Raw genomic sequence first — 22,346 nt, 5'->3', positions numbered from 1 at the left:
TGGATAGACTGTAGATCGGTTGACCTGTTTAGGGAGTACAGGTCTAGGTGGTTGGAGGGGTCTTACAGTTCCTCCAGTGGCCACAGGGGGGCAACAGAAGGCAATATTTCCTGGGTTACTACCGCTACTACTATAACATGATCTACAGTTATACACACAGTTCACCAGACCCACAGGGTTGGACTTACAGGTGATTTCTGTCAAAGGTAAAAGGAAAATACCTTTGACAAAACTGGGATAGTAATTTGATGCTATCATGGCTCTTATTGCGTGCTAAGCAAACGAGAGAACAACCTGGGGGAATACTTCCTGATGTTCTGTGAGACCAGGCATTGTTTTGGATCCCAGGAGACCCCACAAAACTGATGAAGACCCCTCTGAACAAGCAAAACAGGAATGAGTTGCACAACTGTGATGACCGTGGTAGCAAAAGGCACTGATTGTGTGACGCCATCAGCCTCAAATTGAACGTGCCGTGATGTTGTGACCACCCAGAACTTGATTTTGGAACTGAAAATCAAAAGATCATTAGAACATCATTGGTCTTTCAGCCCAGAAGACTCCACTGGTTTCATGAGGTTGAGGATGATGACCTTAAAACATTATCAAGAGGGGAAGTGGACCAGAGAGTTTAACCTTTAATAAATGGAGACAACCAAAGAGTTGACAGCTGTGTTGGATGATAAAGGACTGGAGCATCAACATATTGAATGCACCTTGGAGTTCCTGACTGAGCCAAATGCACCTTAGTCTCCTCAGATGTTTAATTCACCCCACCATAATTGTCCATCTTTCTCAGCTGATGTTTAACCACTTGTTGCTGACCCAAAAATTTTTTTATTATACTTATAGAAATATATTTATTCCATTTGATTTGAAAAAGAACATTTTTAAACCACATGGGAAAAAAATCACATCTTAACCAGGCACAGTTGCTGGTTTCCTTTTTTTTTAATGATTTTTTTTAGATACAGATTAATACAAACGTTATGTTTTAATTTTTCATGCCTTATGACAACATGCCAACAATTAAAATGAGCATCATCAAGTAACATGTAAGAAATTCAAAAATAAGTAACAAAAATTTACTGTGAATCTTATATTTTTGGGTTGTTGTTAGCCTTAAAATCTAATGAAAACAACGAGAAATGTTAAATTTAAATTTAGTATTCACATCTTGTGCATTTCTTATTCCCGGCAGTAGACTCAAACTTCCCTCTTTGTGCGTGACATGCATGTTGGAGTCCGTTATGAGGATGGTGGGGGAGTTCTAAGGCAAACAGGAAATTACATGCAAGACAGCACAGGCTGGAGGGGTTGCAGAAGAGGACAGAAAAGCTCGCTAGGTTGGGTTTGTGCTGCAGCGGCTTACTGCAGGAATGTTAATCCTTCTAATGTATTACAGTTGGAGGAAGAGCAGGACCACAGGCTGAACCAGGGCTTCAGGGCACGAGGAGGAGAGGAAAACTAAAAGGGGAAAAGCAAAGTGTTGGAAGGAGCAGGAGTGAAGTAGAACGATGGAGAAAAGAGATGGAGAAAGAGGGCATTGGCAGTGATTTTCCAACACCTGCCATAGGAACAATACATTTCCCCAATCCCACAAAGAAGCGTCTTTTGAAAGACTTCAGGTCGTGTTTCGCTTAAGTCTAAATTAAGAGTATTGAATGTTGTTAACTAGTAAAGCGTGATGGTGGATGACATTTTGTAATTTTGACATTGAAACACAAGATTATTTTTCTCATTCAACCTTCGATTTGGAAATATTGTTTTTCTGATTTAAATAAAGGGCTTTGTTTGGGGGAAAAACCCTAACAAGGTGTGCTCCTCACCTCCAGACAGGTGTGCTATTAGCAGCTGTTAGCTGCAGGGAAGAGCTCATTGTGGAGTGACTCACACCTGCTGTGAGGTGAAGGCCATTGTGTGACTTATGGTTAGACTGATATAAAGAGAGAAACCTTGTTCAGCTAAAGTCTCTGAAATGTCTTTTAGTCATTGTTGCTTCAGTTCTGGAAACAAATGATGAACTTACCAAGTTAAACGTTGATATATTACATAGCCTAGCTGTAATTACAGGTTAGGGCTGTGTACACGATCAGAATAATTAGCATCATCATCAGTAGTAGTCAATATAAATACTACAAATTGTCATTTTTATATAATAATATCTGATTTATCTTTCTTGTTCACCCCAACCAGTCAAAGTAGAGTGCCGTTTACCTTGAATTTGGATCTGCTTGAGGTTTCTGCCTGTTAAATATGACTGAAAATAATTTGGATTTTAATGAGAAGGATTTCAATTCTGACTATGAAGGACAACCTTCCATTGATAGTTTACAGTAGTTCAGAAAAGAATAATTTGTTTGTTGCAGACCAGTCCGACTTTGCTCCATTACCCCGATTGGGGTCGTTGCTGCTGGCCTGAGATGGAGGCTGAGTCAGTTGAGGTAGAACCATGGGACACGTGGAACACCGTGTCCTCGCTGATTTGTACGCCGTGTCGGTGAAGGTGTTAAGTCATGTTAGTCATGCATCCTCCCTTGCAGAAAATAAGTTTGGCAAAGGTGTTTATTTGTGCTGACCTGGCGTTTTCCAGGACAACGTAAAGCCACACATTTGAGCGCTGCTTGTTTTGTAAACGACTGAAGCTGAACTGATGGATAAGCAGAATCGAAATGAAAGCTTTTCTTTGGAATCCAAATTTTGGAATCACTTCTTGATGCCCCCACCCTTGCCAAAAGACAGTTTTTCCTGCTCATAGGGATTTGTCAGGTCTCTAGAACAAAGAATAGCTACTTTCTGTGGACCACGATCAGTTATATATTTAAGATCATATCTGAAACACTATGCAGGGTTATGAATACTTTATTACTTCAGACAAACCTGCAGCAAACACAAAGGTTTCTGCTAATATTTGATGTTTCAGGTCCACAATGGACGATTCGGTTGCTTATTTTCCCAAACCTGTGCCTGTAAAATCTGCAAGAGTTTCCCTATTCGTCATTGCTATGGTAGATTAATGTCTCGCAGAAGGTGGACTAAATGAAAGTGATAAATATAATTAGGACTCGAGCAGATAATGCCTTCATGGCAATTACTGGCGAAAAAGTGAAAAGTAATTCAGCAGACTCGTCTTTCTGTCTGTTCCTCGTAGGGGATTAGAAAAAATTAGAACTGGCTTACAGCGGCTTTTCAAAGTTATTAACTAAACAAAGTGAATACTTTTTATGAGCTGTTTGCTCAACGTATTTAAAGGGGGATAAATCTCAGGATTTAATTGCAAGCGCTGGAAGTTGGAAGTTTCACAGTTGTGGAGATGAGCCGAACAAATTCATTGGATGTTTATTCCAGGTGTTTTTGGTGACTGCAGTGAAGAAAACATCACGTTAAATGTGACGGGTTGAACAACACACACACACACACACACAAGCACACACACACGTTGTGTGTGTGCAATTAAATCAGGATTTAATTGCAAGTGCTGGAAGTTGGAAGTTTCATAGTTGTGGAGATGAGCCGAACAAATTCATTGGCTGTTTATTCCAGGTGTTTTGGGTGACTGCGGTGAAGAAAATGTCACGTTAAATGTGACGGGTTGAACAACACACACACACACGCACACACACACACACACACACCATCTGCCATAAACATCTCAATCGTGATTGGTCAGACTGAATAATGGATCAGTCATGAGATGTAGATACTGAATGTCAGAGTGGAGCGGTTCACTGTTCACGCATCTTCAACCTCAAGACAAAGTTGACTTAAAATTTGACTAGAGTTGTTCCAGAAATAAGCGTTTTAAAAACAGGAAATGTCCAAGACGTGATCACTGGCAGGGGTCGACGGGGCTCCTTGAGGCTGTTGCGTACTCCTGGCGCCGCTTCAGCGTCAGCCTCTTTGAATTCCTGCTGTGTTAGGGGATAGCTTGCGGTTGCTGGTCACCCTGTAGGTCAAACATATCAGTGAGCAGCCAGCGGGAACATCTATATCTCCCAACACCTCTCCTCTTCCAGGTGCTACTAACTTTCAGCAAGTGTTTCTGTGGAAGTGGGTTTCCATCAGTTTCAGCTCGTCGTCTTGCGAAACAGTGAGTTAAAGATTCGAGATGTGGATGGATACACACTTTTTCGCTGGATTCCATTTGTAGTTCATAAAAACTGATCCTTTAATTGGTTCTTTAATGAGATAAAGCAGGTTACACCGGGGAAAAAAAAGCTTGTTTTTTTTGTAATGACAACTGCACTCTTACATACATTTTTTTTACAGTCATGGACTCCCTTTGTATAACACCACACAAATCTATATACTGAATGGCTTTTTAGTGTTTTGCTTGAAGAATCTTGCTGATATTCTCGTATATGTGTGAGTAAATTGTTGAATTTGTGTTTGACATTGTGCTCACTTTACAAGACTTCCCCCCCTTCTGCCAAAAGCTGACCTTTGACCCACGACCTTCCAAGGTAAGAAGAATTCACAACAAAGGATAAAGTTCCTAAAGGATCTGCTTACAGTACATCAACCTTGGGTCTGCTTTTGAAGAACATGCTTTTCTCATCTTTAAAGTACTATATCATATTTTTTTCTCACATACAAAACAGAAAAAAGTCCATTATATACATCTCTATTTCTCCCGCACTGCAAGCACAGGTCCTTTTCCCTGCGATAAAGCGAAGATCGCATTCGATGAATTTTTTTTAGGCCAAGATGTTGACCACCAGTCCAGTTGAAGCTTCCACAGTTTATTTACCCTTGGTTTCTACATTTACTCTAATCATGCAGTTCAAAAGAAGGAAAAAATGATAATGGATAATAATCTGGAGAAATCCTTTTTAAACGCAAGTGGCGGCAAAGAATTCCTTTGAAACGCCGTGGTCCATCTGGGCATGTCTGCTGAGGATTTTTCTTGAGTACCATCGAGACGATCCGCGGCACATTTGGCAGCTCTGAGAAGGAACTGAGGAGATGTGAAGTGAGGGGGGGGGGGGGGGAATTGTGGGCTTTAATGGGTCAGGGGTCGTCATCTGAGTTTTGTCTTCATACCGGTCGATCCACGGCGTATTGGCAGGGGCTCAGGTTGGACACGGGGTTCTGCACCGCTGGATAAGCGAAGTTGGCGTGCTGCTTGGCCTTGAGCCGCAGGCTGGCCAGACTGGAGTTACAGGTGTCTCTGTACATGTAGGGGCTGGCAGTGGTGGCGTACGGGCAGGTGGCCGCGGTCACCGCTACCGTGTTGAGCGCCGTGGGGCTGTTGAGGTTGTTGAGGTTGCCTAGGTTGTTGAGCCCCGTGGTAGGAACACCGGCCACCGCTGAGGGCACCATGCTAGATGCCATGTTCATAGAGGGGATGGAACTCGGGGGGGAGAACATCGGCTGGGAGGACAGGGGACTTACATTCATTGAGTTAAAGAACGGGAAGCTCTTGGCGGAGAGCGGGCTGCTAGCTAAGCTCTTGGTGGCCCAGTTGTTGTAGGAGTAGCCCGTGTACATGTCATCGTAGGGCTGCATGAGTCCATTGAATTGAGCACCGAAACCATTTTTGCACAACTCTGCTTGTTGGTTCCTTTCCCGCTTTCTCCACTTGGCGCGCCGATTCTTGAACCACACCTGAGGAGGGCAAAAGAAGAAAAGTAATTGAAGTGTGCAGCTGATCCTCTCTGAACTCTTTGTTTTGTGTAGTCTTGGTGTCTAGTGACCTACACTAGATGTTAGATCTTGTCGGTTTGTTGGTTTATTGACTATTTTCTACAAAAACTACAGATTTCCATGAAACTTTGTAAGAGAATGGATCTCATCCCAGAATGAATCCCATAAAAAAATTTCTGTGGATCTCTTTAAAGGGGCAAAATCATTTTTTTATTTCACATTTTTCTTTAACATCGTAAGATTAGGCATTATTGACACTTTCTCAGCTGATAATTTTTATGAATAAAGTTATAAATTCAGACACATCTGTTCAAAATGTAAATTATATTAGGACTTACATGAAGCAGCTGGTTATTGTTTCTCCTGCTTTGTATTCCTGCTTGCAATTTCATGAGAAAATTTATATTCAGAAAACATTTGTTACTCAAAATGTCGATGACAGACAGCAACTAAAGCACAAGATGTTTTTAAACCTATTTTATTTTAATATTTTTCCTCACAGAACCAAAATTAAAAAGCATGAGGAAGCTGTTTCTAAATGACTTTTTCCCTCTCATAAAGTTTCAGGAGTTAATCAAGTCTAATTCTAAACCATGAAGTCAGACTATTCTAACCCAACTCAAATATTTTCAGTAATATTATGCGCATATGTATCCAGAATTTTTGAAAGACGTAATGATCCCAGAGAGTGACTTGAAGTGTATCATCAAACAGTCATATTAGGCAAAGCTTATTAAAACTAATTATTGACTTATTTGAATAGTGAGATCTCAAAGAAAGAAATGTCAGGGAAGAGCAATCTTCACATTTGTCGTTTTATGGTCCTATATTTGGAGGATATGAATTGGATTAGAGCTTTAGTGGAAAATCAAAATTACGATGTTTAAAATTTAAATGCGACTCCAAGTTCATAGGAGTTTAAAGTTGCCAGTAAAGTTTCGCCAGACAAAAATCTTTCCTTCGCAGATATCGAAAGGAAAATGCAGTATGTGACTGACGCCCGGTCGTCTGTTAACGCACGTGTATTTGTTTTACATTAAAATAATTTGGCATCGAGTGTTTTATCTCTTTAATCCTCGTAAAACTTTTACAGGCCTTTCCTGTGTTGATACTCAACCGGCTCTCTGCTGCCCTGGCATGCATGCTGTGTATCATCCAATCCTCTGTTATTATAGTAACAGAATGCTGTTGACCATTAATATGTTGAGTACAAAGTGCATGACTGAGTTTTCCACCCCACTCAGTGACAGCAGGGGAAGCCCCGCGTCCGGGAACAGAAGCTATCCAATCTTTTCTGTGACTCGGAGGCAATGCTGTTTGTGGAAAAGGCTGAATGTCAAGGTTATCAGTGGCTCATCTGCATCCATATTCATACGTCTTCTGTAAAATGATCAAATGAGCGCATGAAGGGAGATCAAAATACTGCCTTGAAAAAATCTTGATGTAAATTTGATGCAAGATTAGACTGTCAGCAGTGTGTCTGTTTGCCCTCATCCTTCTGCAAAGTGTCACGGACATTGAAGCATCTTCAGGAAAATTGAAAAAGCCAGTTTCGAATGAAGTCTCAGAGTTCTTGGATCCACATGAAAATTTAATGGTTTCTTTCTCACGTCTCACCCCAACACAATACGTATGGGAATGTATGGAAAACTCTCAAAATGTTAAATAGAATGAGAAAAATCGCGACATCCGCCTTATTGTCCTGGAGTGGACAAAATTCTGTACGTTATTTCCTGGACTTTGGTTCCACCAATTGTTGTGGAGATCCATCCAGACGATTTTGTGTAATCCGTCACAAACGTGGGTGAAAGTAGACGTACTTGAGAGAAACAATTGAACATTATGTTTTGCAGTAGATCACTGGGCCGTAAATCACTATGATGAAGAAAGTAAAAAGAGATTCCATATCTTCATTTGGACCCAAATATGCCTCAGAGTTTAATTAACATTTATTGCCACAATTTTCACCCTGTCCCCAAAATACATTCATGGCTTTTTGACTATTCCCACTAACAGAAAAACCAAGGCAGACGAAAACCTTAGTGCACTTTTAACCGTATCAGCTAATTACACCCGTAGAATTATACCATGCTTGACTTCTTCTTGCCTAAATCTTTACTACCCATCATGTATTGATTTAAACTAAAATACACTTGTGTTCTGGTTAGCTGTCACTAATTTAAATCTACTTGTGCAATGTAAAGTTCAATAACTCATTGCTGAAAGTGCAGCACCAGTCAAAAGGCTCCCATTCAAGTGGACAGGACAGTGACGGTACTGTACATTCCATTTCCATTAGCCAGTTCTGATGGCGACGCTCCAGGGACAGTCTGTTTGGTGCGAGCTTGAATGTGTAGCCTACATATATAAGCCCACTCTTTGTTTGAACCACACCCTCCACCTTGTTCTAGCAAATGGCACCGAAATTGAATTCCTTTTTGCTGGACCACATGCTATGAGGCAAACATTCCTACGCTAGCTGTGTATGTGATTGTGCTGTAGCTAAATATAGGAAGTGATTCCATCGAGATTTAATTCAAAGCCATCTCTCAATATAACAGAGGACTCCGATGCTAACTTTAGCCCCTTCTAAATTGATCATCAGGCTGATAGTGCTGCAGGCTCAATGCTAATGACGTTAGACTCCATTGCCCCTCTGAAGACCAAGACTATAAAGCACAGATTAGCTCCATGGTATGACCCTCAAAGTAAAGAAAACAACGTAAAAACTGGAACTTAATCTCAAATAATCTCATTTAGTCTATCTTGAAATAATGAGCAAGGTCTTCCGCCTGCTATTCTTCATCAGTAGAGGAAATAAAGATGAGCCAGGCTCACCTTGTTTACCTGAAATGACTCCTAAGAGTCCATCTACAGTCAGCTAACACTGTTCAGGCTGGTAAAACCAACAAAATGTGAACCTTCACATCAGAAACATTGAACTCGAGTTTGGTTTTCTGATGATGACGTAGGAGGATAATGGCTGAAACTGTCCAATCGGGAGGTTACCTGTCAATTCGAATGACTTCCTGTTTAAAGCAGGAAGAGGACAAGAACTAAAAAAAAAAAATTGTAAAATCTAGATTTTTCCTGTTCATACAGGATACAATACCAAAACTAACATTATGAATGATGCATTAACAGCTTTTTATTATACAACCAAGAGATTTAAAGTGCAGCTCCTAGCAGTTAGCGGCTAACTCAGTGAAGTACCAGGTCCGTGATACTGAACAAACACCGCCCTCTATCCCCCCCCCCCCTGTTGAATGTTAATATGTTCATGCTGGAACTTTGATGATTAACAACAGCTCTCTGACAAATCGCATGAATCAAGCTGACAGGTGAAGTATTTTTGGCATGTACCAATCTGCCTGCGCGGAGGCTTTAGAAAGGCCACCGATCGGCATTAAGGACGTGACAATATGTAGTCTGTTGTACTTTCAAAATAACAACCAAGAATGCGCGCTATGTGACCTTTCAACCAGCCAACATTAATTTGATCCATTACTTGTCAGGCAGGCCGGTGATTGTATTGTTGTCCATCAGAATGTGTGTCCTCTTGCTCCATATAGCTGCCATGACCAAACCACTGGGTATGGGTACACTCCACTGGACCTTTGACATTTAGCTTCAGTGGCTCATCTGAAGCTCCATTAGACCAAAATAAAATACACAATTCATGAAATCATCAACGTGAATTCCAACATCAATGGGTGATTGATTACCATTAATTGCATGTTTAATATATTTGTATTTACTAGAACTTTTAGGAGATGTTCGAACAAATGTACTACAAATTGTTTGATTGGATTTCAGTCGTTTTTACTTTCTAAAACCTCAACATCCGTAACAAATTGCAGAATTAATTAGACAACCCTCAAAAAGAAGACTTGTTGGCTGATACCGGAACGTAAGCAGTTTGTCACTCAATTTTCCTGCTGTTCCTCTGTTGCTATGACGAGAAGATCTAGGTAAGACCTTGATGCACCTGGTATTTAAAAATGTTAGCCAGCCTTCAGTTCAATGCGATTTTATTTGCCCCCTTTGCCGCCACATTCTGTTTTTGTGAAAATAAATTTATCATTCAACACAACAAAGGACGTCTCCTCAGTCATTATGTTTCCTGCATTTGCCACAGATGTGTAATTTGCAACAAACAAAAATAACCAAATGAATGAGTCCAGATGAATCCTGATTCTTCATGCGATTGCATCGAAAGAACCCGTTTAAGAATTTAGACGTATTTTTATAATTAAAAATTTATTTAGATAATCTGTAAAAAGGCCTCAAACTTAGTTCGCACAGTATGAGTCAGATTTTAATGTTAGTTTTGCTAAGCTCACTGTTAGCTTAGCTCTTGAAGCCCCAGAAACTCGAACGTTTTTCCACCTGCATGGATATTTTACTTTCTAGAGACCCGTTCTTCTGATATTACACTGATTTTAATGAATTTAGATCCAAAACTTCATGATTGAACAATTCTAAAAAGGCTTGTTTAGCTTGTCTTCCGCATGTGCTAACATGTATTTAGAGAAAACATGGGAACATCCTGCAATATTCCAACCCATTATCCAACTCCGCACCAAAATTTAATGATCTCCTTTCTGGCCTGGGGGAAAGTTTGTGGGAATCTGTATCGTACTTTGTGTAACAAATGTGCAAACTGACAGAAGTGAGCAGTTGTACACATGTGAAAGCCGAGGTATCTGTTGAGGAACATGTGCTCCATACATTTCGTGTCAGTCCCTGCAGTGTTCTTGTTGTCTGTCGGATACAACTGGAAAATTTGTCCCCATGATGGAGCTAGAGGGACGGAAATAAAGCTCATCTGGAGTCAGGATCTGGGCAATGTCCCAAATGTTATGGCAATCTGGCCAGCAGTTGTCGCGCTGACCCAACGTGCCGACTGACGTGCAACAGACTGACTTAACTTTTTCGAGTTATCTGGACTGGATCAGGCTGTTGTTCTGCGGCCGTTTGTGACCAATGGGGTGAAACTTCACGAATTAACAAACCCTCAACCGCAGAGGAGGACCTCAACACTCACAAGCTGGTGTAACAGAAACATTTGAGGGTTTGCTGGTCCGTTGGGACCTTGGTAGAGTCATGTGTACCCACCCTGACCCGTGCCTCAGTGAGGTTGGTCCACACCGCTATCTCCTCTCTGGTGCTCATGTCGGGGTAGCGGTTCCTCTGGAAGGTGGCCTCCAGCTCCTGGAGCTGCTGGCTGGTGAAGTGAGTCCTCTGCCGCCGCTGCTTCTTCTTCAGCGATCCGTCCTCGGCGCTGGACTCATCCAGCTGGTTCTGGTGGGATTTCTCTGTGTCTGTGGACGCATAGGCAGAAACAACTTCGTGAGAACGGAGGAACGAGCGTGACGACGCGAGAAAACAAAACCGGATCATTCATTCACGTGCTCCTCAGATGGGCCCCGGTTCCCAGGCTGGGAAGTCGATCTTCCGACTTCCATATGTTTGCGAGCTTTCAAGTCGTATTGTGGGAACAACACGGACGCCGTGGTGAAGACGCCTTGAGCAACATGTTGTTTAAATTGCTCAGAGCATTTAAACAACATGTTGATAGCTGGTCTGAAGTTTGAATCTCTATATTCACAGCCATTTGTTCCCATCAGTGGAAGAGAGTCTCAGAGGATGTGACCTTACAACAGTTCATCGAGATTGACTCTGAAGCCAGAGTCCAAAAACTCACATTTAACACCACTAGTTAAAAGTTTCTAACCATCAACCAAACATTTGTTTCCACGTCTTTGTTTCAGTTTGACCACCAAAATGAGATTTAACGAAATCCGTCCACATGAAAACTCGACCACGCCTCATGGTGAGTCCACACCCAACAGGTGACTCCTAAACGAGTCACTGCGCAAACCAAAAAAAGAGCTGCAAATGTTCTAAAGCTGAAAAAATAGACAAACATATACAAAAATCGCAAAGATTCCGTCGAAGAAAGAGCCATAAATGTATTTCGGAAACATCTGAGGCGTTTTATCGTCATACCTGCTTCATGATCAGGAGACACACTGCAAAATCATGTTAGAAATCAATAATTGATTTGAGGAGAAACCAACTCAAAGCCTTCAGGGAACAGGACACTTTGCCCTGGGAGATTTTAACAAAAAGTTGTCACATAATCGCTGTTTTCTTTTTGTACCTCAGTAATAATTAAAGTGTTTCCGCCTCCTAGAAATTAGACTTAACACAACTAATCTGCTAAAGCAAATATGTCTGTAAGAGAATCCCAGGATTGTGTTGACTGAAGAAAACTCAACGTTGGTGTGGAAGGGAGGCGGTTTGAGGGCAGGAGGTGGACGCCGGTCATCCTGGTTGGAGTCCAGAGCCCGGTTTGTGGTTGGGTTTAGGCCCCAGATGTCCTGAAGTTCAGGGTTCGGGTTAGGGAACGCCTCGCAGGAGCGGTTTAAACCTTACTTGAGTGGATTAGATGACAATCTGAGACACAACTGCTTCGTCCAAGCCGGAATTTCTTATTTCAAGCATTTGATCCTTCATCTGAACAGAACTGAACCGCTGGGGTCCATTCCTTTATTTGATTGGCACGTTCCGCGTTTCTCTAAAGCCTGAAGACATTCAGTCCTTCATGCAGGGAGATATCAGGTTCTTGTAGAGGACTGTAAGGACTCTATGATGTCTGTAAGCGATGAATACATTAGCTGCTAATGAAGCTTCATAACACACGCCGTGTTTACGGATCAGACACAACAGAGCTGGACATTTGAACCCCCGATGAGCCGTGTGGATTCAAACACCAGGGTTAAAACAGCACATTATTCTGACACCCTTCACCCCACGTTGCGTCAGCGCCACCCCATCGCTGGAAACCGTCAAATCAAACATCATCTGAAATCCCTCCGTTCTGAAGTCTGGAGAACGACAAGCCAGAAGAAGAGGAGAGCGATTCCAAACACTGCATTAGCTTCAAAGATGTGCAGGAGCACTGAGTGATCGCATTTGGCCCCCAGCGCAGAGATTTTAAAGGACCACACATCCATGTTATGTCTGCCGGGGCTCCCTTTCTGCCAGATCTCACCCCCTTTCCACCCCACCCCCGAATCTGAAGACCTCACAGAAAGAAGTGAAATTAGCTGGCCAGCTAATCCCGCGGATCAGGCTTTTGTGACTGGGGCAAGTTGGGCTCTGTTTGGCGAAGGCTTAGCTCTTGGAGCCGTTGGAAATGATCAGCAGGGTTTAAAAAGAGGCTCCGCAGGGCCACCGGCAAAACCAATAAGAGCCAGGCTGAGGCTGTTATCTGGCAGTAAACTGACACTGGGTAAGCTGTCACTTAAGGCCGGAGTCTATAATACAATACAGACGAAAGGGCAACCCTTTTTAGAGCGACGCGCTGACCAACAATAGCAGCAATCTGACCGATAATGTGCCAACACGACAGGTCGGCCTCTCGGCTCGATTTAATCTGGAAAACAAGCTTTTAGGAAAATCACTTTCCTGGGAAAATATTGAAAACATATTCCCGGAAATAAAAAGGCTGTCTTGTTCCGATAGCAAGAGCAACAAGTCATCGGATACAAAGAGAGAAGAGACGGATGGTTCTGGAGTTTAAGTAAACATGGATGGAAGTATCATGAAAAGATCCCGGCTATAAACTGGATACACGTTTTAATCATTTACCGCTAAACCTCTGCTGGATCACACGGTCCAATAAATCTCTGTTTGGTTTAATGAAATGTGATTTCTGGTAATGATAATCAAGACAAGGATGGGATGTTTATTTTTGTAATAAAATAATACATAAATAATAACGTTTCCTTCTGTGTAGATGTTTGGAGATGACGTGCATCTGTTTATTTAGATATTTATCATTTTCTACCTCGAGTTTCTGGACATAAATCAGTTTAATGACTGAATCTGTTTTTATCTCAGATAAGAAACCTCAGTCTGCCATATCCAGACCAGGACCAGGATCTGGATCTGATAGTTCATATAGTTTTCATGCTGTAAAAGTAAATTGTATAGATTTCGATTGAAGGATCACCGTCATTCAGGAAACGCTTAACAACACAAGGGTTAAAATCCGACTGACTCTGTCTGTAAAATAAAAGGATGGGTGTCATGGCGATGAGATGGATGAGCTTGTCCATACTTGTTTAGTGAGAGGTGAGGTGTGGCAGTCGCATTGAGGCCTGTGTTCATCGAAAGGGAGGAATAAACTGGAAGAAAAGCGGCGATCCAAAGGATCCGTATTTGACTATATGCTGGAGCAATGATTCTCACAGCAGCTAAAACTGAGAGTCACTTTCATTTTAAATTTTATTTTCCCTCATGCCCTGCATCAAAACTCTGCAGGGGACAGTTTTTATTTATTCTCTGCCATTCGCCGCTGAGCTTGTAAATAATTAAAGGAGAGTTTTTTTGTGATGTGGGATTTAAAACGAATGTAGTTTCAAACGGTGAATTGACTGGGATATTTTTTGGCAGCATCATGGTTTACATAGTGGATCACAAACAAATAATATGAAGAATCAGATGTTTTCACAATCAAATTGTGAAAAACATAAATTATAAATTAACAAAAAGAAGAAGAAGAACAATTAGGTTTGTTCTCTCACTGCCAGGATGGGACTATTTGCTGGATTCTCCAACTGATGAAGATGAATCAATCCAGAAATCAAAAATTAAAATCTCTGTAACAGGAAAATTTTTATATAAAATTTATATATAATATAGAGAAGGAAAAAAACAGGGATTAATATTTTCTCCAAAAATAAATGATAACAAATGAATTGTGTAGTTGAGAATTAGTTACACAATAAAAATAAAAATAAGTTTCCAATGCAGTTATCCTGGTTTTACTTCATTTATTCATAATAAGGTATTTATATCATATCTAGTTCTCCTTCTCAGGGTCTCATAAACGCATCAGATCATTAAAGAAACGTTTTACAGGCAGAAGCAGAATTATAATGAAGCAGCAGGAGGCGCAACACCTGCTGACGTTGACATTTTGATGGGAATTAAGGGACAGTTCGGTTTATAGTTAAAGGGATTAGTTAAAGGTGATGGATTTTTAGATCACCTGAGATGTAATCTGAAATCATCCGTCAGCATTTAGAAGAAGGTGGACCTGCAGTCATTCTGTTTCCTTTAAATATATTCCAGATTTATTTTAGACGATTATTACATAAATTACATTTTTGTAATATGCTGAATTAAATCAGAAAAATAGTTAATTTCCATATTCAGAGTGATTTTTCCGGACTCCTCAGGTAATTCCTCGTTATAATCCTGTTTAGTCTTGAAATTCAGAATGATGAAATAACGAGACGACATATTCAAACTAAAAAAAAATTATTAAATCCCAGAATTCATGGTGGGGTTGTGAGGGGGGGGGGGGGCACACGGACGCTCCGCACTAACCGCTGGTGTCCTGGCCCTTGCAGCCCGGGTCGTGCTGCGGGGTCCCGGAGTCGGAGAGCGACAGCGCGGGGCTGCGCGGTTCACTGTCCGTCAGCAGGTTGAAGTCCATAACCAGGCTCTGCAGGCAGACAGACAGGCAGAGAGACAGACAGGTGTCAGGCTTCATCATCATTATCATCAACAGCAGCAGCAGGACCGATGTGACGTCATCACTTTATGCACATTTCATTAGTTGTGACGTAAAGCCTGCAGTCGCCACTAGAATAATGTTAATATTCTAATTTTATTAAAACCAGCTGTCTCCTGGGGCTCCAGTTACACGCACGCACACACACACACAGACACACACACAAACACACACTTTTTTTTTTTTTTGAAAAATTCCGTGGTTGTCTCTTTCTTAATTTATTCCAAATTAAAGGTCATTTAAACACAGATTTATTTATTTTTTAGTTTGTGTGGATCTTCCTCATTGGCTAAAATCTGCATCTGCTTTTGGAGGTTAAAGGAAATAAACAACTAGATAAATAAACAAACCACTGTTTATGAGTTTCTTAATAGTTTAGGTTTTATATTCTACACAAAGAGAATTCATTCTATAATAAAGCTTTTGGTCTTTTGGAAACAAATTTAGCCATCATTTCTGGTTAATGGTTGTTGATTTACTTATCATCGTTACCAAGGAAACACATTTAGAGAATTTCATCTCCATTCTTTTGTCTTTTAGAGGTATTTATCAAATATGACCCCAAAACAGAAAGATTTAAGATTAATATACATTAATGCAAATTCTTTAATTTTAGATATGTATTTTTTTAATATTATTTACATAATTCAATAATAACATAATTAAATGTATATGCATCCATCCGTCCACGCCCCCCCCCCCCCCATTTAGAGCTGTGACGTCAGCAGCCATAACAGGACCTGGCCTGAAACGACTCTATTTTGAGCTGCATGAGGACGGTTTGACAGTTTGATTCTTCTTATTATTAATAATATCATAATGTAGAATAGACTCCTAATATTTGTCTTACACCTCCTGTGTTTGTCGGGTGGGGATGTGTCCTAATCCGTGTTGACAGAGGCGCACAAAGACTCCAACAGCCCAAACTTTGGTCCCATTATAAACGTCACCTTCAGCCGGCGAAGTTCGATTCATGGCAGATAATAAAAGCAGAGCTGAACAAATGTCACATATCAAAACCGTGTATTTACACACACAGGGGTGGGGGGGTGGGGGGTGGTAAAGCGGGTGCAAAGTGACGTCACGGCCTCCCCTCCTTTATCAAGTAAAAACGAGATGAACGTTAGTTCTAAAGGTTTGTCCAGAAGTTTCAAACACCTTCATCCTCCATCCTCCTCCTCCTCCTCCTCCTCCATCCATACCAGTCTTTTCTGTGCCAGTCACGTGACTTCAGCATGAGGACCCAACAACAACAACAACAACAACAACAGCAGCAGCAGCAGCAGCGCATTGTCCGGCCGGGCAGAGACCCTGAAGCTGGACGTGGAGCTGCTGAGAGGCCTTCCCCCCCCTCGGCGCTCTGTGAACATCATCACCGCCTCATGTCAGCGTCTATTCCTGGAGATGACAACTCTTTAACACGTCGAGGGACGGAGGAGGGAAATACTAACGTCACGTATTTTTACTTCTGGCAGACGTGAGCGCCGTTTCTTCTGTTCAATTCCAAAGGACGAGGTTTTGTTTTTATTTATTTATTTTTTTTAATAAAGATGAGATAATGAACCCAAACAGACAGTTTGATGATGTCGATGTTGATTTGTTTGTTTGTTTGTTTTTACTATTACCTACAGATATACCTGAAAACTAATGTTTTTGCGTTGTAATCTTTTAAAACTGAAATTCAAAACGCTTGTTTTTGATCCTGCTTCTAATTTGGACACATGTTACCTTTCATTTTGAGTTTATGCAATAGCTTTTTTAAAAAAAAAAAAAAAAAATTTATATATAGTTTTTATTTATTATTTTATAATAAATAGTTGGGACTCAGGCGCGTTAAAAACGTACTGTTGCGACAATGATTAAAAATTCATCCGCGTTCTGATTCGGTTTCTGATGAAAACGACCTGATTCTGATTTTCTGGACTTTGAATCTGATAAAAATCGAAGGCAGGAGGGTTTTTTAATTATTTTTTATTTTTTTTTAAAGATTTTAAATAATGTTCTACAGACATGTCGCTGGTTTCATTGGTCCGAACCTCCTGACATCCGGTGAGCGCTTAGGACAGGTGAGCCCTCCTCTTCCTCACCTGCGGCCTCCTCATTAGAACCAGCCGACGGACTTCAAAGTCAAACCTCGCATCTGTTTCGCGTTGAGTCTCCGTGAGAACCAATCAGAACAGATTAGGACCGGAAGACGCGCGCCGGCCGGAGGCCTCGGTGTATGATGGGAAAAAAAAAAGAAGAAGAAGAAAAAGATGCAAGACAAGAAAAAGGTCACATCTCCCAGCGGAGAGATTACCTCGGTAAGCACCCCCCCCCGTGTTGTGGCTGTGGATTAATGAGACTCTGATTCGGATTTGGGTGTTAAAGTTCAGCCGCGGGTTAGAAGGATCGGGTTCCTCCTTCAGAACTGGACAAATATTGTTCTTGGTTTTGGAACAGCGGAGGATTTGTGGGTTCGGGTGTGAGGGAAACGGTTCGCGTTGAATCTCACCTGTCCGTGAGAGGGGGGGGGGGTGCAATAATAATAATTAAAAAAAGAAAAAGAAAAGGTATTTGTTGCGGCTAAAATGAGCCTGGAAAAAAAAATAATTACACTTGGTTTTTATTTCCTTTTGCTGCCTCGAATCCCTTTTATTGTGTTTTAAAAGAAACAAAATAAAAGAAATAATAAAGAAATAATAAAGAAATAAAACATCCACGAACCGCCACCAGTGGCCGGACAGACCCACAGCTGTCCCTGGTCTCAGCGGGGTCCGGTATTTCAGTCAGAAATATGAACGTGAGCCAGTCCGGTGGGGGTGAGGGGGTGGGGGGTGAAGTTGGGGTAGGGGGTGGGGTGGGGTGGGGTGACTAAATCCTGCGTGGCAGTGATGGATGGACGGCCGGCCTGGTGCTGAGAGGCCGGCTGGCGTGTGGGTGATGCAAGCCACTTATTTGGTCCAGAACAAGGTGTCACCTCCTCCCCCCTTGCCACCCGTCTCTGCCACCCACGGGAGGGGGGCATCACATGATTATATTTCCAAAATCAAGACCCCCACCCCCCTCTTTGAGCTCAATTTGGCCAACAAGCCATCACTGATAACGAGCGCGCTTGGACCTCTCTTTCTCTCTATCTCTTCCCGGGCAGGGCACCGTCTATTTCCTGGAGTGACTCCACCTGAAACTTCGTTATAGCATGGGCCTGTTTGTTTTAATGCCTCCCCCCCCACCCCACCTTTCCCGCGGGTTGAGATGAGGGTTTGCATAAGATGGGGCGCTTTGCATAAGAGAGCGATCTCATTAAAACACATATATATCTGGAGATGATAATAATAAAACAATAATAAAGGAAGCCCACCCCCCCCTAAAAAAAAAATCCTCTCATTTTTATTTTTTTTCCGGGAGATTGCCGGGTCCATCTGGTGGACGCCTCTCGGCAGACTGCTTCCATTTTCCACGGACTGCGGGGAATTATTCATAAACGCGTCGAGAATTAATTCCCCGGATTAAGAGTTGATTAAGATGTGTGTCACTTTGCTGTCTGAGAACTTATTAAGGGCCTCCTCGAAGAGGCGGCAGATGGAATTTCAGTCCAATGTTTGTAGATGTTAATTTCTGCCCTCCCATAACAGCCATTTGCATATGATTGAGTCCTGCAGCATAATCACTACCTCCTCGCAAAGAGAAGCCGCCAATAATTGGCTGTGCGAGCCGTCAGAAGTCCACAGAGCATTTCTCCATCAACTATTTATTAGGGACAGAAATAGTTCACAACTCTGAGCGCAAAAATCCACTCAAAAAATGTCCCTCTTATTTATGAGGAGTTCTTTAAATTAGTACATTTAGCGGCTTCATGAACAGAGATCATCACCCAGAATGTGAATTTAGGTGCATTCATTGGATTTATTTGATTTTTTAAAATTAAATCCGTTTATTTTTGTGTGATTTTGATTCGTTCTGTCAGATAAGATTAAAGGTGACGTCACAGAACAGGCCTTTTTTTTTTTTTTTTTTTTTTTTTTTAACCAGTTTTATTGAGTTATAGTCGGCGCGTCGGCCTCCAGATCCTCCGACTGGCCTCTGTTGCTGGGCGATAGGCCAACCATTAAAATAAATATTTACATGGCACCCAAGGGCCAAACGTGAACTTCGATTATACAAATCTTATTTTCATACGTCCTGACGCGGCATCAGATGCAAAGGAGGCCACAAACTGAAGGCCTCGGGCATAAAATCAAATCCTGAAAAGAAAATTTGCCTGGTTTTGATTTGTTAGAAGAAAAAACAACAACAACAACAAGCTTCAAAATGTTCAATCAAATAAACGAAACATTGGAAAACGGATAAATCTTTAATGTATTTTAAAAAAAGAAGAATTCCGACTCTTTAATCTACACTCTTTATATTAGTGTTATTGATTTTACACGTAATTAATGGAATAAACTCCTCTGGAGGAGTTTATTCCATTAAACACAAGCTTATGTTTAACAAAATAATTTCGGACCCGAGATGATAATAAAATAATTTAAGGAAATTAATAAATCCATCCGTAGAGGAAAAAAAATAATGATTGTGCCTTAATTTTATATTATTATTATTATTATTATTATTATTATTATTATTATTATTATTATTATTATTATTATTATTATTATTATTATTATTATTATTAGTCTAGTATTTAAATTCATGCGTAACACAACTCGGTAGTCATAACGTTTTGTAACAGAGACGTGTAATAGATATGAGAGTTTATGAAGTGATGGGGTGAGTGTTTGTGTGATGGTTGGAGGTGGTGGTGGTGGTGATGGTGGGGGTGGTGGTGGGGGGTATATAACCACCTGCCAGCTATCAGTTTCTTCCATATCTCCGAATATATTAAACGTCTAAAATATTTTTACGACCGGGGCAAAAGGATTTAATGTGAATACTAAAAAACCCCCCACAAAAACCGAGCTGCACCACCAGAAACGCGTCGGGCTGCAGATGCGCGTCTGGGGCGTGGAAGCGCTGCGTTAACATTTTCTCTCAACCTTTTTTTTTTTTTCACCGCAGGCCTCGATCTGTTTCATCCCAACGCAGAGCTTCATGTTTGGGAATAAAAACCCAGAAAGGTCCGGGTGGACCGGGGCGGGATTTAATCTCTGAATTAAACTCTTGGAATCAACTGTAATCCCGTTCCCTGATGGATCTCCTCTCATCAGCATCACAATCTGCCCTGAGGACGCACGACTGAACGTAAACGTTAAATATCCTTCTTTTCCTGCGTTCTTCAAGTATTTTCCAGTCTATTTTTTATTTTTATTTTTAATATATCGTCGGGACAAATCCCGGACACTAAAACTAAAAACTGAAACTACTCTGTTGTAACCCCGCGGATCACTTCTTGCTTTTTTTAAAAAAACTTTTACGCATGACTAAAAATCCGCTGAAATGGAAAAATAAAAAGTGAGAATAAAGGTCGGATATTTACACTTACATGGAATCCCGGTCTGGTTAAATTAATCCGTGGAAAAGGCAAAGAGCTCTGCTGCAGGCTGATGCGCGTCCTGGACTCAGGTTTACTGGTGACATGGACAAAAGTTCCCCGGAGAGTCAGAAAGTCCTAAAAAAAAAAAGCGTCAGTCGGTCCTTCTTCCTCCCCTTTCTCCTTCACTTCTTCTACTCCTTCTTCTTCTTCTTCTTCTTCTCCTTCCCTCCGTCAGACATGAAGGCTGTGGAGAAGTGAGGCTTGATCCCCACGCAGAGAATAGGGTGGAAGGGAGGCGAGGCAGGGGGAGGGGGGTGACTTCATGCTAAATATTGTGTGTGACAGGTCCAGTGTGGAAAGGACGGCCCCCTCCCCTCTCTCTCTCTCTCTCTCTCTCTCTCTCTCTCTCTCTGCTCCTGTCTTTTTTTTTTTTTTTTTTTTTGCAAACACACACCTCCCTCTGTCTCCCATTGGCTTTTCTTCCTACAAACTCCATCACCTTCCTGCAGCCTCCACATTTACCAGCGCTGGTGTCAGTTGGTTTACAAAGACCTGCTAAACAACAACACTAACAACAACAACAACAGCAACAACAACAACAACAATAATATTTCCTAGAGCAAGTCATGCTTCACAACATGTGTAAACACAAAGCTAACATATCCAGCATGAATAAAAAGAGATCAACCGTCAAACTACGGATGATTAAAAGTTCGAAGATGAGTATAAAAGGTCAGTTCTGAGAAAACTTTTTAAATTAACTTATAATTAAGGAACTGGTTCCGGCCAGAGGGTCTGAGAACGGGTCCCAGAAGGAACAGAACTACTGATTCTGCTCCCAGAAGGCCTTTAAAATTATAAACTCCCTGCTGTGACAAATGATCAGCTGTATGGTGGTTTTAAAAACTGGAAAAATGTGTTTCCTTCTCTGGTTTGCGTCCGAAACGGAGCTGCGTTTTGTACCGTTTAGGGTCTGTTGATTGAACTCAGATTTATAACGACTAAAACAGTTCCAGTAGTGAAGTTAGAAAAGCGTGAATGATACTTTCTCAGCTGGAAGAAACACGACTGGGTGATGGTTTAAGTGTGTTTGTCACTGCTTATCGTAGCATCATAGCAAAATCAAATCATGTGGGGAAGAATGCAGAATAAAAGTAGACCCAGAATGGGACCCCTGGGGTGTGCCATAAATCAATAGGCTCACAAAGTTTATGACACATGGATCAGCTCAGACGTCATTTGAATCCACAGGTTAAAAAAAAAATGGAAAGAATTTGCTTGAAGATGAAAGAAGTCAGGACTGGAGTGGTGCCTTTTGATGTTGAGGAACATTTATCAGTTGTATTTCTTCAGGTTTTGTTGGAATCACTTCGGTTGGTGGTTTCATTTGCAGGACGGTCTCAGTTAGTGTAAATATTCTCGGTCAGCCGGCTTCTTAGAGACGGGGTCTGGCCTGAGGGTTCTGCCTGTTACAGGCAGTTTTTCTCCACATTGTCTCCACACTTTGTTGAGTTTGCTGGACAACCAAGACTTTTGTCGGATCTTCATGATTTCACATGGTTGCTGACAAAATCACATCTTTTATTTACTGAATGTGAAATTTTAAAAACAGCCTATTTCTTGCATTTTTAACGTTTTTTTAAATAGTTTTAACCA

General features: G+C 41.4%; 1 protein-coding gene across 1 annotated transcript; it reads right to left on the bottom strand.

Moving 5' to 3' along the window:
- Nucleotides 1–2,984: 2,984 nt before the first annotated feature.
- pitx3 (paired-like homeodomain 3) lies at nt 2,985–20,969 on the bottom strand. The gene is made up of 4 exons (XM_068328298.1): nt 20,700–20,969; nt 15,052–15,169; nt 10,765–10,970; nt 2,985–5,607 (listed from the first exon to the last, which is right to left on the bottom strand). The coding sequence occupies exons 2-4, from the start codon at nt 15,158–15,160 to the stop codon at nt 5,038–5,040; spliced, it is 885 nt and encodes a 294-aa protein (XP_068184399.1). The 5' UTR covers nt 15,161–15,169; nt 20,700–20,969; the 3' UTR covers nt 2,985–5,037.
- Between the last annotated feature and the right edge of the window lie 1,377 nt (nt 20,970–22,346).

Source organism: Antennarius striatus, chromosome 11 (genome assembly GCF_040054535.1).
Source record: "Antennarius striatus isolate MH-2024 chromosome 11, ASM4005453v1, whole genome shotgun sequence".
In the NCBI taxonomy this organism is placed as follows: domain Eukaryota; kingdom Metazoa; phylum Chordata; class Actinopteri; order Lophiiformes; family Antennariidae; genus Antennarius; species Antennarius striatus.
Note: the sequence above shows the minus strand (reverse complement) of the source record. Positions and strands in the feature narration are given on the sequence as shown.